This window comes from Pristis pectinata, chromosome 17 (assembly GCF_009764475.1).
Source record: "Pristis pectinata isolate sPriPec2 chromosome 17, sPriPec2.1.pri, whole genome shotgun sequence".
In the NCBI taxonomy this organism is placed as follows: Eukaryota; Metazoa; Chordata; class Chondrichthyes; order Rhinopristiformes; family Pristidae; genus Pristis; species Pristis pectinata.
Window position 1 is genome coordinate 32,534,699 of NC_067421.1, and position 15,352 is coordinate 32,550,050.

Genomic DNA, 15,352 nt, shown 5'->3' on the forward strand with positions numbered 1-15,352 from the left:
GGTCAACAAAATTACAAGTTCCTATTGCAAAGTACTTACTGCTAAATATGCTCTATCACGCTCAATGAGGTCAGCAAAGCGGTTTAAAAGGAACCCTCTTTCTGATGCATCCATCAGTCGCCATGGTGATCCAAATTTAAATGCATCTTTTGCTGCCTTCACTGCTTTATCCACGTCAGCCTGTGGACAAATTAAACAACATCTGACAATATTCAGAGTATATACAGTTAACAGAAACTGAAAATGCAAAATAATTTTCTAAAGATAGTTACTGTCACATTTCTGTTCATTCTGTTCTTGCCACTTCTAAGGCCACTTGCCATTGAGATCCATCAAGGCTTGTCCACCATTCAATAGTACCACTGCTAATCCTCAGGCAAGTTCACTTCCCTCCTGATCCTTGTTTCCCTCAATTCTCTTAGAAACTAAAAATCATCACCACCACCTACTCAAGGGCAATTAGGGATGGGCTCAGTGTGCTGGCTCAGCCTGCGAAACCCACATCCCTTGATTGAATAAAGATACTCAGAGTCCCTTATACAAAATCTATAATATAGATTGGAAATAGTTGAGACCTTAACATTGATCTTTGTGGCTAGTAACACAACTTAAAAGGACCTATTTAATCATACTCCCTTTCTTGCCCTTTAACCAAAAGTAAGGAAGTCTTGCTAACATTGTACAGGGTCATTGGATAGTGTGTGCAGTTTTGGTCTCATATCTGAAGGATGCGTGGGTGTTGGAATCAGTGCTGTGCACTGTTACAAAGCTGCTTCTTGGGCCAAGGGAGTTGTGCAATGAAGGATGATTTAGAAGAATGAGAGATAATCTCATTGAGAAGCAGATTCTGGGAGGAATAGACAAAGAAGATACCAAGAAGCTGTTTCCTCTAGGTGGAAAGACAGAACAAGGGCAGAACATAGTCTAAGAATAAGGGATCAGCATTTAGGACAGAGGAATCCTTCACCAGAGGGTTACATATCTTTGGAACTCTCAAGAGGCTGTGAATTCTCATTGGCTAAGTATAGTCTTGGCTGGGAATGACTGGAATTTTGGATACTTCTGGAATCAAAGACTGAGCAGCAAGGTGGATCTGAGGCACAAGATCAACCATCATTCCGAGTGTGGAATATATCTGATGGGCTGAAGGACTACATGACCCAGTTCTACTTCTTTTTGCATGGGATCTTACTTAATGACTTTTGAAAATCCAGTACACTATTTCACTATTTGCCTGACTCAGCTTAAACTATATAATGTTCCTAAAGTCCCATTACCATTCCATAATGAATTCCAGCGGTTCCCCAATAAGTGATGGCAGGCTTAGATCTGTAGTTCCCCAATTTAAAAAAAAATGCTGAAAATACTCAGCATTTATGGAGAGAGAAACAGTTAACATTTCAAGTCACCAGCCTTTCACATAATTAGGAAAAGTTAGAGAACAAACATTTTTAAGTTGCAAAGAACAAAGGGAATGTCTGTGATAGGTGGAACTCCAGCAGAGACTTAATTCAATTACAGAACTGAGAGAGGGCGGTTACGGTTTCTTAATTGCAGCGGTTACGGTTTCTTAATTGCAGCTGAATAGATGAGTGATTACCACAGAATGCTGCTCCTATTTCTATCCTAACGGCTTCACTGTACAGCCTGGCTAACTGACCGGAGTCTGACAGTAACTTAATAACATCTCCATTTGGGTTGGGTATCAAAAGTTAGCAGCAAGTCCTCCGGCTCAGGTAGGATTTTGAATGACTGTGGTCATTGAGCTGACATCTAGCATAGGTCACTGGATACAACAGACAGTAGGAACCCTAATCCAGGGTCATATAGGTGAACTGTAGTATCTTCATCCTTCTTCATATCAAGTTACCACAAGTTATAGATCAAATCTGGAATATTCAAACTCAATTCAATACTGCCTCAAACATCTAAACTACCAGGAAGAGAAGAAAAGCACTGTTCATAGTACTGTCAACTTCTAGCAATATCTAGTTTTCAGGGTATGTTATCCCAGCATCAAAGCTGCCAAAGTCATTGCATAGTAAAATAAAAGACTAACTTGCTATCTACTGGTTTGTTTGGCTTGGTACTCCAATCCACTAGGCCATCAGGAGTGCTTACATATTTCATGTAATTTTACTGTTACAATTTAAGGCATCCAAGAGATTTTCTTTTAATATATGGTTGCAGGATCCAACCAGTATTCATTATGAATAATCATTTTTTCATAAATCTGTACTTTCTTAATATAATTCAATATGCAAAGGACACACAGGAAGCATTCAATTTAAATGAGAGAGTTTAAGCAATGTCAAATATAAAGAAACAAATTACCTTATCTCCTTCAGCAACTTGACAGATGATTTCCCCTGTGGAGGGATTGATGGTTGGGAATGTTTTCTTACTGACAGCATCATGCCACTCATTATTAATAAAAATCTGCAACAGGAAAAAAAATATATCTACCTTTTGTTGAGCACAGGATATGCAAATCAACCAGCACAAAACTCAGAAGTGATTCTATAATTTGACATTTCTTTCTCCTGTGCACTCTGTGCTAGGTGAAGAACCAATCTGACATTTGGTATGTGCTCAAACATTACTGTGAATGCCATATCTATGATAGTTCAATTGCTCTGAAACTACTTTTGAAATAAAACACGGAATATAGAAAAATCACTTCCTTGTGAATCTTGCGATATCCTGAACAAAATATGCTCAGGATATTTCTTCTGGACCATTGAGAAGCAACCAATTGAAAAAGGTAGTAGTGTTCGTGTTTATTATCTGTTAATGGTTTGATTATTTTAGAAAAATAAACTTTTTTTTGCCCTTTATTGTTATACTAATTATGCAAGTATCAGCTGAACAGTTAAGATAACTCTTCAGAACCAGACAGACACTACAACTTTTTAGTGTATTTTGGTGTATTGAAGACAAGTGCAGATAGAGATAAAATTAACGTTAAAAGATCAAATTGTTCAGTTCCTGCAATAAGGAGTTTAAAAATTCCAGCCAAATGCAAGTTTACATGGAAATGACAGGCTTTGCTTTATTGTCAAATCCCTTTGGCTAATTTATACAAATGTCTTGGTAGAAACAAAATTCCAACAAAAGATTTAGAAAATGAAACTGTATCAGATAATTATTTATTCATTCAAGATTCTCTTTTGACTCCTTGAACCAAGAGCAAAAGCAAGGAAATTGGCAATTTAAGACTCAGACAGGGAGAAATCTCTATTCAGCAGGTTGTAAAGGTCAAATTCTCTATTCCAGCAGACTCAGTTATTTAGTATATTCAAGACTAAACTCATATTTTTGGATTCTAAGATCTTGCTGAGGTCAAGATTAGATCAACTATGACCTTACCAAATGACAACACAGGGTTTTGTTTATATCCACTTTACTTATGCTGGAAAAAGTTTATTTACAAGGCATTTATACCCTGGGTACCATGTATACCCATGACAATAAACTTGAATATATTCAGTTAACTAGAATTGAAGAAGAGAATCAGCCACAATTTTATTGACCAGAAGAGCACTACCATTGGGATGGCTGGCAAACATCTGCTTCTCTCTCTCATACACAAGGGCTAACCAGTAAATCAAGACACTTTGTAGAATTTTGTTTTCTTTTTGAAAAAGTACAGATACAGCAAACTTTTAGGGGTTTACAATGTAAAATTGTGCAGATTTATAGATTCATAGAATTACACAGCACAGAAACAGGCCCTCTTGTCTGCCATTCCTTTCCCAATTTATCAATATCCTGTTGTAACCTTAAACAACTTTTTTCACTGTCTACTATACCACCAATGTTGGTGTTATCTGCAAACTTACTAATCATATCACCTATATTCTCATCCAAAGCATTAGTATATATGTTAAACAACCAGGGACCAAGCACCAATTCCTGTGGCACACCACTGGTCACAGTGTTAAAGTCGATCTGTGTGTAGACACAAGCAAACAACAGAACCCAAATAGTAACAATCGGCAAGCCTTTATTGTATTACGCTAGTGAGAGTTGGGAGATCACAGGGAGGAGCAAACAAATATTGTTGCTCTATCCCTGTTCTCTGACTCCCTGTACACTCGTTTGATTCAACTTTTATGCAATCAGCAAGAAACTTCTAGAATTGTCTACATGCAGGTTTACATGTTTACATACTCCTTGGAACTCAACAATTACTTGTCTTCACAATTTTATGGTCAAAACCCAGGACATTTGCAATTACAACTCAGCATGTGTTATCATACACTTCTTCCTGTTTTCAAGGTTCAAGCTGCTATAACTTAATGAGTGCAGCTGGTTTTCTGCAATATCAGACCTCATAAGCTATTAACCCTTATCCATATCCAACAAACTTCATCAACAGACCACCAATCTGTAAATTAATCCTCCACCCTCTGCTTCCAACCATCAAGCCAACCTTGATCCCATGAGTTCTAACCTTCCAGACCAGCTCCTATGCAGGACCTTGTCAAAGGCCTTACTAAGGGCCATGTGGACAACATTTACTACCATGCCCTCATCAATCCTCTTGATCACCTCTTCTAAAAACTCAGTCAAATTTGTGAGACATGATTTCCCACACAAAGTCACACTGACTTTCCCTAATTTGTCTTTGCCTTTCTAAATAAATCCGGTCTCTCAGAATCCCTTCCCGTAACTTTCCCAGCACGGATGCAAAGTTCACCAGCCTGTAGTTCACTGGATTGTTCTTGTAGCCTTTCTTAAATAAAGACACAACCTTAGCCATCGCCTAGCCTTCCAATACCTCACCTGTGGCAAATAAAGATACCAAAATCTCTGCCAGGGCCCCAGGAATTTCTTCCCCAGATTTTCACAGCGTCCTAGGATATCCTGTTCAGGCCCCGGGGATTTATCCACTTCTATATGGTTCAAGACCAACAATGCCCCCTCTTTTGTACAACGACAGTTTGTCAAATATTTTTTTTAGAGAAGGTATAACTATTTTAAATTCAATCGCAGGAGCACACATTCTGTATTATCCTACATTAAACGTGCAGCCTTTTTTATTTCGTCACTCTATATTATCTGTTCATAACATGTTGTACTCGTTTTGTAACATTTCGCTCCAGTTCAGCCTCATTACATTTATTTTTAAACGTGCGCAAGCAATATTTTGTTACTGTTATGCACAGTACTGCTTTCCATTACCTTGTTGAAGTAAATATCGGGCTGAGGGGACGGAGCTGGAATTGCCACAGCCGCAGAATAGCTCCTCAGGCTCGGAATCCTGGATGAGCGACGAATCACCGACAACATTTTTATGGTTTTGCGAAAACAAGTAAGGCGGAAGGACTTGCTCTTATTCGATCAACTCGTCCTAAAAATTACATCCGGCTGAATCGTTGCTTGTAAACAAGACGGACCACCCAGCTCAGTAATGGCGAACTGTCAATCAGCTGTTAGAGGACAGTTCAGAACGAAGAAACAAGGACTGCTTGTCTTGTGAAAGTGAACTGGAAATCTCAACACGCTGAAGGGCATAGAGGAGATAAATATTTAACGTGCATAAATCTTTTTTTAGCTCTCTTTTTCTGTCATACGCGTTAATGGGTGTTCTAGATGCGTTACCCCCTGGCTTGGCCCTATCAACTGGGTGGGTTTACCGTCCGGATTTCCAAATAAAACCACTCAAAATGGCACTTTTCACAAACCAGGTCCACGTGACCACAGGAACACGAATTGACTTTTTGACCTTTTTATTAGAAGGCTGCGATTTTATATCAGTGTCTGGCAGTGGGGAAAAAAATTGTATCCAGCCCTCATTTGTTGCTCTAAACTTCATCCATGCGGTTTTACTGTCACAGAGCTCTGCCGAGGGAGAGCTTTGCAAAGCTGGTTTGCACTTCGATCAGCTGACAGTCTAACATTCCCGTGAAGTGGGCAGTTTGGCTGCTGCTTTGAGACTATAAAAGAATGCAAGCCAATCATGTGACAGAGGGAGAAAGGGTGGATGATATTAGTGGTTGGTATCGCCACCGAATGGCTTCTAGAGAGAACTGGCATAGGGGAAAGGCCACTAAGGATCCATTTCACTAATACTACATTAATCCCATGTTTTTTTAATTCTCCCCACATTCTCATCAACCACCCCCAGATTCTACCACTCACCTGAACACTAGGAGCAATTTACTGTGGCCAATTGTCCCTATTATACAGTTGAGTGGCAGAATCTACCCCAACCAACTAAACGTGTCTTTGGGATGTGGGAGGAAGCTGGAGCACCTGGAGGAAAGCTACACAGTCACAGGGAGAACATGCAACCTCCACACAGACATCACCCAAGGTCAAGGCTGAGCCCGGGTCTCTAGTGCTATGAGGCAGCAATTCTAATAGCTGTGCCACTGTGTTGGTGAAGACTGTGTGGAGATTTACAGTGATTTTGGAACCAAACATGTAGAATGAGCAAAGCAGCAAACATCAGACTCAAAATAAAATGTTGCAAATCTGCAATGCGAATCAGAAAATGCAGGAAATTGCGAGTAGGTCATGGAGCAACTGTGAAGAAAGAAATGCCTGATGTTTCAGGATGTTGAGATTTCACTCATAACCTACACAAAGTTCCAACAAAAGTTCACCGACTGGTTCTGCTCCAGCTGTGCAAAGCTATGGTTAGAGTTCACTTGCATAAACTGTGAGTTTCCGAGTGCTGCAATTTTCTCCTGCATCCAAGATATGCCAGTAGGTTAATTGGCTGCTGTAAATTCCCCCTTAGCGAAGGTAAGTGACAAAAGAATGAGAGGGGAGTTTATGGGGATCTGAGAGAGAATGAGTTTCAGAGCTACAGGGAAATAAGGATAAACAATTACGATGGGATTGCTCTGTGAGAAGTTGGCATGGATTCATTTGGCCACATGGTCTCCTTCTGTGCCATAATAAGTAAGCACATATCCTTAGGAAATATATGTACTATAGACTTACCATTTAAGTATGTTTTTCCTCTAATTGCATTAATTTGAGATTTTAAGACGCAATGTGAACATTTGTGCCAGATCTTCAGGAATGACGTCAAAATGTTTATTTTATATTTGTTAATTATTACAGTAGCTACAATTATATATTGTATTGAGTGAGTTTCTCCTAAATAACATAAACTCAATGATGACATTTTCTAATTTGAATTCTACTCAAGGATCCCCATTTTCATGTCTCTGTATTTTGAGTTCTATGACCGATTTCTTGCTATCTCTTATAATATCTTCACCTCCAAGCCTTCTCTCTTTGGATTGTTTCCAGTGGATGCAACTCAACAGTAATTGTTTCTGGCCTCTCTTACCATACTACAGCTACAAAAGTACTATGGTGGCAATAGTGGGAAGTTTAATTACCAAGATATTAACTGGGATGTAGTTGACGTAGAAGGTAAAGAGGGTAGAAAACTCCTAAATTGCATTTTAATCAACATTTAAGAAGCCCAATGGAAGCAAGCTGGAGTGGGAGGTGAGGGCGGGGGGTGCATAATGGGGAGGAGCAATTCTGGACTTAAATCCCACAACATAGGCTGACGCAAAGAATATCAGTAGAGAGCTTGTATGTTCTATTCCATGTCTCTTAATGGTAACTATCGTAGATAATCACTGTATCTATTGCCCTGCATCCTTCAGGGGTCTTGGGAATATATTCTGAGATATCCCCCTGTTCCTGCATGCTTCAAACTATACTATTCATTGTGCATTCCCTTGCCTTATGTGCCCTTCACAGGTGCTTCTCTCACACCTCTTTGAACTGTATTCAATTTGCCTCTTTTTTATTCAGCTGACCAATCTATTGATATCTTCCTGCAGCTTACAACTTTTCCTTCTTACTATGCCAGATCCGCAAACTTCTTAATCATTATCCCTGCATGTATATATCATTAATAAATAGTATGAAAAATGAAGGGCATATAGCATTGAGCCCTATGGGTCCGCACAGCATAAAGGATTTTGAACACTAATACTCCCATGGATTATTACACCTTTCAGCCGCTGAGCTAATTTTGGATCCTGCTTGCTATTCCCTTTGATTCCATGGGCTGCTATTTTTCTGATGAGTTTAGGATTTCATGTTTTTTCTACTTTTCAGATGTATTATGTGAAGTACACTATGTTAAAGTCTGAATCCATTGAGATTTATCTCTTGATTACTTTGCTCTAATTTATTTCTGCCCCAAAATATAGAACACAAGTACAAGCTTTCTACAATTCTGTTCTCACAAATTCTCTCTTCAAATTGCAACTGAATTTTTAGATGCAAGAGGAAATGGTCAGTGTATTCTTGAATTATTTTGGTTATTTAAAACAATTACTTGATAATTAACTTGAGTGCAAAAATTGATAAAATGCTTTTGTCCTTTTTTATGGCTCTGAAAGCTGGTTGTGTATTCCAAGCAGGCACATAGGTTTAACAGCTTTTATCCTCAGTGTCTCTGTAAACGACATTGAATCATTTGGCACCAACAGTTCACCCACAAAAAAACCCTTGAGGTAACCAACCCACAGCTTGTGCAAACTTCGTGGGACGTTCAAAGGCTTTGGTAGCTGCAGTATGTACAGTGAATGCCTCAAGATTGTCTGCTAACTCAACATACAGGTAGGCCAATGTTCTAATGCGGTGCCAAACGAGGTCTCAGGAAATTCATCATTCCCAATGACAACTGGGAGAACAACCTCCCAGTTCAGAGAAATGAGATCGAGACTGGCGCAGTCACTTCAGAGAGCCATCACTAGCTCAGGATGAGGGCCAAGGGTGAGCCTTTTAGTAGAGTATGCTCCAACCTCCATCTAGCAGGTGGACCTAGAACCACTGTGGCAAGATTTGCTGCTCACACATCAGTCTCTTCTCCACTGACAGACACCATCAACCAACTTTGTTGTTGGATAACTTCCTTTAGCTGCATTTTGTTTGAAGCTTAAAATAAGACACACTAGAGGCTTGCACTGAATTTTCTGTTTCCTTGCACACCCTCTGAATGTTTGTGCCCAGTTATATGTCTGGGTGTACATCAATGAGATTGGTAGGAAATTCAAAGTCAAAGTTGAGTTTATTGTCATATGCACAAGTACATATATGTACAGGTGCAATGAAAAACTTACTTGCAGCAGCATCACAGGCACAAAGCATCATATAAGCAGCATTCACAAGAAAAACATAAATTGAACATAAATCATATACAATCTTTACAAGAAAGAACACAATTAGAAGAAAACAATGTCCATTTTAGTGCAAAGAGGTCATAGTATTTGACCTCTTTGCACTAAACTTTAGAGATTAAGGTTTTGCCAGTTGGTGCAAGAACCAAATGGTTGAAGGGAAGTAGCTGTTCTTGAACTTGATGGTGTGGGACTTCAGGCTTCTGTACCTCTGCCCAATGGTACCTGCGAAAAGATGCCATGGCCTGGATGGAAAAGATCATTAATGATGGATTTTGCCTTCTTGAGGCACCACCTCCTGTAGATACTACCAATGGTGGGGAGGGACGTGCCTGTGATGTACTGGGCAGAAACCACTATTCTCTGCAGGTTCTTACATTCCTGCACATTTGAATTGCTATACCAGACCATGATGCAGTCAGTCAATATAGTTTCAGCAGTACATCTGTAGAAGTTGGTTGGAGTGTTTGGTGACAAGCTGAGCCACCTTAAATCTCCTAAGGAAGTAAAGATGCTGGTGCACTTTCTTTATGAATGCATCTATATGCTGGGCCCAGGACAGGTCATTCAATATGTTAATGTCCAGGAATTTAAAGCTGCTGACTTTCTCTACCGCGGATCCTCCAATGTACACTGGCACATGTCTACCCTTCTTCCCCTTCCTGGAGTCAACAATCAGCTCTTTAGTTTTGCTGACATTGAGCGAGAGGTTATTGTTGCAGCACCACTCAACCAGGTGTCCTATTTTGCTCCAGTAAGTTGACTCATCGCCACTTGTGATTCATCCAACCACAGTAGTTTTGTCAGGGTGAGCATAACGCTAACAGCGCCAGTGACCCAGGTTCAATTCCCGCCACTGTCTGTAAGGAGTTTGTATGTTCTCCCCGTGTCTGCGTGGGTTTCCTCCAGGTGCTCCGGTTTCCTCCCACGTTCCAAAGACATACAGGTTAGGAAGTTGTGGGCATGCTATGTTGGTGCCAGAAGCGTGGCAACACTTGCGGGCTGCCCCCAGAACACTCTAGGCAAAAGATGCATTTCACTGTGTGTTTCAATGTACATGTGACTAATGAAGATATCTTAATCTTAAGATGGCATTGGAGCTGTGTTTAGCCACACAGTTATGTTTGTCTACAGAGTAGAGCAGGGAGCTAAGCGTGCAGCCTTGAGGTGTACTTGTGTTGATGATCAGCGAGGAGGAGATGTTGTTATCAATCCTCAATGATTCAGGTCTGCCAATGAGTAAGTCCAGAGGGTGGTATAGAGGCCCAGGTCTTGAAGCTGGGTTTGGATGGGATGATTTTGTTGAATGCTGAGCTGTAGTCGATATACAGAAACCTGATGTATTTTGACCAGGTGGTCCAAAGCAGTGTGAAGAGCCAGAGAAATCACATCTGCTGTTGACCTGTTATGGTGGTATTACGAGCTTTCTTTGAGAATGTCAGAATGGGCATAATTTCAGTCACCAATTTCAAGTGTGCTATTGCAGGAAATTTCACATCTTGGTTTATAGCTACAAGTTGCAGATTATGCATGTTATTTTGAAATCAATTTGTCAACTGTCTTAAATTTCATTTAATTACCAATTATTCTGAGCAACTGGAATCATCAACATTCAAAACAAGGGTTGAAAAGAATCCCCAAATATTTAAGAACAAAATGAGTAGATGAAGATGGGGAGGAAAAAGGGTAAATGGGGCAGAAAAGAAGGTTCTTATTGGTTCTTATTCTTGTTTTTATAATACATATAATGACACACAAGGAGGTTGTTCAGCCCACCAGGTCCAATGCTGACTCCCTTGAGACCAAAGCCATTAGTCCCATTCTCTCTCTCTCTATTTCCCTGTACCACTTTTATCTTTCATTTTCTGAGTTGAACCCTACTTTGCTGTTGTTTGTTGAAGTAGACATTTTGATATCTTCAGTACATTCCCCATTGCTCTCTGTTCTTGCTTTAAGAAAGACAAATTACAGAAACTACAGATCCCCTCCAGGTTATGAACGCCTGACTTATGTACAGCCCGTACGTATAAGCAAGCGTTTAGGAAACTGGTGGGATGGATTTGGCAGCTGCTGCAGGGCTGCAGGCAGCTTCTTCTGTGTGGGAACTCAATTCGTGACAGTGTCATTGCATCTTGCAGAAACATCTGAATGGGTGAGTTAAATGCCCTGGTTTAACTACACGTTGCCCTTGGTTGTCCTGCATTTTTATTAAATACATTGCCAGGCAGCCATATTTCCAACTTATGAACTGTGTAGGTTCCAAACAATTCTCAGAAACAGAAACCTGTCGTAACCTGGGGTGGATCTGTACTTCCATTTGGCAATTACTTTCTTGGATTTTTAAAAAAATATTCCCAATTACATAACCTTCATCTTCTTGACGTTCAGTGAAAGACCAGCTCTCACACCCTCTTTGACTTTAATGATAGCTTTTTTCAGATCCTCTTCGTTTTCAGCCAGTAGGATGCTGTCATCTGCACATTTTATAAAATTGATGTTTTGCCCTCCCATTCACATTCCTACTTCTGAGTCTTCCAATTCAGCCATTCTCAGGATGTTCTTGTTGTACAGGTTAAATATTCATAAGTCGTGGGATAGAGTTTAAGAGCCGCGAGGTAATGATGCAGCTCTACAAAACTCTGGTTAGACCACACTTAGAGTACTGTGTCCAGTTCTGGTCGCCTCATTATAGGAAGGATGTGGAGGCGTTGGAGAGGGTGCAGAGGAGATTTACCAGGATGCTGCCTGGTTTAGAGAGTATGCATTATGAGGAGAGACTAAGGGAGCTAAGGCTTTACTCTTTGGAGAGAAGGAGGGTGAGAGGAGACATGATAGAGGTGTACAAAATATTAAGAGGAATAGATAGAGTAGACAGCCAGCGCCTCTTTCCCAGGGCACCAATGTTCAATACAAGAGGGCATGGCTTTAAAGTAATGGGGGGTGGGGGGGGGGGAAGTTCAAGGGAGATATCAGAGGAAGGTTTTTTACCCAGAGAGTGGTTGGGGCATGGAATGCGCTGCCTGGGGTGGTGGTAGAGGCAGGTACATTGGTCAAATTCAAGAGATTGCTAGACAAGCATTTGGAGGAATTTAACATAGAGGGATATGTGGGGGGAAGGGGTTAGATAGTTTTTAGGTGAGGTCTAAAGGTCGGCACAACATTGTGGGCCGAAGGGCCTGTATTGTGCTGTACTTTCTACGATTCTATGATATAGTGATAAGATGCATCCCTGCCTCACTGTATAATGCTGAACTCAACAAGAAATTTATTTAAGTTTCACTGACAACAGCAAGGCATTTTAATTGTGTGTCTCATGCAGGACTTTGAAATGCAATGAAAACAATAAGTGAACTAGAACATCCAATTCTTCTAAGGAGTCTCTGTACAAAGTAAGAGATTACATTGAGAACAATGAGAAAAATAAAATGTTTCAACAGTGGGGATGGAATGAGACAGGTATGCATTTTATCACATACTTGTTTAACCTGTACATCAAATAATCCAGTGTGATCAAACACACCAAAAAACACCCAAATAATAAACAGCAGCCTGCAATAATAAACCAGCAATTAAATACTGAATAATCCTTTTAAATAGTTTTAACTGGCAACGGGGTCTCACCACTTATTAGTGTCATATTGTGCTAAATGAATTCAGAGTCTAGCAAGAATACTGATAAGTGATTTTGAAAATTTAAAATAATCATGTACCAATTTGAATAAATTATCATGATATTTAAATGTTCCCAACATGATCTCCCAGTACCCTATAAGTACATCTATTTTACTTAAAATGGTGGCTGATACATTTCTGACAAGGCTTTTATTGTTGTGCTTCCTGACTGGGAATTCAGGATCTCTGTAAGCCGGCGAGCATCTCAAAAATGAATGTCATATGGCTGAATTTCCAGGTTAATTACTCTTGTTATGAACTGGGTTACTATTGGTGAATGTCCCTTTAAGATAGAGCATAGTGGTGTGTGTGTGTGTGTGTGTGTGTGTGTGTGTGTGTGTGTGTGTGTGTGTGTGTGTGTGTGTGTGTGTGTGTGTGTGTGTGTGTGTGTGTGTGTGTGTGTGTGTGTGTGTGTGTGTGTGTTGGCGTTGTTATGACAACAGAAGATAAAGGATGTAATGATGTTTTTGAAGCATTCGGGGTCAGTCAGAGGAGAGAGGGAGGGAGAGAGAGAGAGAGAGACACCAGCCTGCTAGTCTCTATCGATGGATGAAAAACAGTAACTGTGCCTGTCACTACAATCCACATATGGATTTTTGGAGTAATCCGGTGGAATCCACTTTGTCGTTAACCTGTAGAGGGAAATGGGTATTTGTGTGGACTGCCATGATTCGGATGCCTTTCGGGGTGGCAGATACTTTGGAACAAAGCAGTGGAGTTCACTTTGTTGTTGACCTGTAGAAGGAGATAGGTATTTGTGTGGACGGCCATGATTCGAGAGCCTTTTGGGGTGAGGAAGATGCGGTGGAGTGGTCACTGCTGAGTAGACACTAAGGTGTCGTTTGGGTTCCAAAGTGGAACATTTGGATTTCGTAATTTCTCTCTATGTTTTGTCTTCAGTCAAAGGTGGTTGTTGAAGAAGCCTTTGCTCATGTTTCACTTTATGGCTTGCTGAACTGAACTTTGAAAACTATTCCTGGACTTGGACTTCGTAACACTCTCATTTCACATATTTTTCTTCCCTATCAGAGATGCGGAAGGGCAACTCCCTAATGGTAACACCAGAGGGCAATGCAGGGCTAAATATCTTGCTCTTGTTGTTTGCTGTGATTGCGTAGCAAAGATCCTGACATCTCAAAGAGATTTGGTGCATTCTGCTAACTAAGCTTTTGCCTATCAGTCCGCAACTTAAAACACTAACTTTCAATTCACTTTATTCCTTTGGTTTATGCTGGGATAAAGTACTATGAAATCAAGTCCCTTCTTGAAAGCTCACCCAAATGACCATTCTTCACTTATGAATATGGACAATTTTAGCAAACTATTTTAATAGAAGAATTATCACAACTTGCTTCTTAATTTTCCCTTTAACCAGAGCAATGCTAAGGATTTCTTGTGTGTAGGGAGATGTTAGGTTTAAAGAACTGCCTTATTGGCTTCAAGTCAGTGTCCATGTTGTCCTGAGCAGCTTGAAATTGATGACGATAGGGCAACTCCCTCCCAATCAATTTTCAATTGCCCATCCACCTGATTTCTACAGGTGATTATGGGTAGAATTGCCTGTAGAGAGCAAGGAAAAAAGTTGAGAAATGAAGTAATAGACAAACTAAGTTCATTGAGGGAAGTGTATAAGCATTATGGAGAAAAGCATTAAGAAGGAAAACAGTAAGGCACTCCAGAAAGAATAATAGAATTTCAGGAAAAGAGATGCACCTTCAATCCTGAAAGCAATTAATAGGAGACCAATTATTCAAATAGCTGTTGTCCTAAGTACTTATGAAGTTGAATGTAGTATAATTGATCTTGTGTGATAGTTTTGCTACAATATGGTATCCTGGCTAGGATCAGTGGTACTGAAATTCTGTGGTGATTCTCCCGATATCCACAATAACCTTAAGACAGGCAGAATCACAGAGAAACAGCATATACATCTGTGTTTTAGGTCATTCACATCAATTCATCTGGTCTCTGGCTGACATTATGACAGAGTACCAGCAAAACATCAATAGAGTTATCTCAGGGACAGTATTTTAATATATTGAAGTGAGAAGTTCAGAAAGAAGATTTTAGCAAAAAACCTCTTATGTTTTGTGTCTATTCTTACATTTTAATGGTCAGCAGTGTTTATCAGCTGTCCTCGTCCTGCCTTTCCACAGGAAGCAACCTTTAACTTTGAACATAAAATCCTGTCCTTGAGGATGATCTATTTCTCCTTGATTTGTATGATTCATTTCTGTTGTTTCCTAATGACCCCCTTATCTTTCCTTTACATGCACTCAGTGTCAGTTAACTCTTTGTCACTGCTTTCATCTCTTAGCATGGCTGATTTTTCTTCACTGGTATAACAAACCTTCTGTGACCTCTAAACCTATCGTTCTACTGATCCCAATACAGCAGACTCTGCATCCAAGCCTGACACTGGAAATCATATGAAAGTTGAAAGTCGAGTTTATTGTCATATGCACAAGTACATGTACAATGAAAAATTTACATGCAGCTGCATCACATGCACA

General features: G+C 40.1%; 2 protein-coding genes across 2 annotated transcripts in view; one reads left to right on the plus strand and one right to left on the minus strand.

Moving 5' to 3' along the window:
* The window catches only part of LOC127579478 (aldehyde dehydrogenase, mitochondrial-like), a 28,904-nt gene extending 22,985 nt beyond the window's left edge, over positions 1-5,919 (minus strand). The window contains exons 1-3 of the mRNA XM_052032312.1: positions 5,188-5,919; positions 2,335-2,439; positions 40-180 (exon numbers count right to left, since the gene is read on the minus strand). Of these exons, the coding sequence (XP_051888272.1) occupies positions 40-180; positions 2,335-2,439; positions 5,188-5,295 (354 nt within the window). The 5' untranslated portion in view covers positions 5,296-5,919. The remainder of the gene's footprint in view (positions 1-39; positions 181-2,334; positions 2,440-5,187) is intronic.
* Positions 1-15,352, plus strand: part of naa25 (N-alpha-acetyltransferase 25, NatB auxiliary subunit) — a 254,605-nt gene that overhangs the window by 202,276 nt on the left and 36,977 nt on the right. The gene's annotated exons all lie outside the window — the stretch shown is intronic.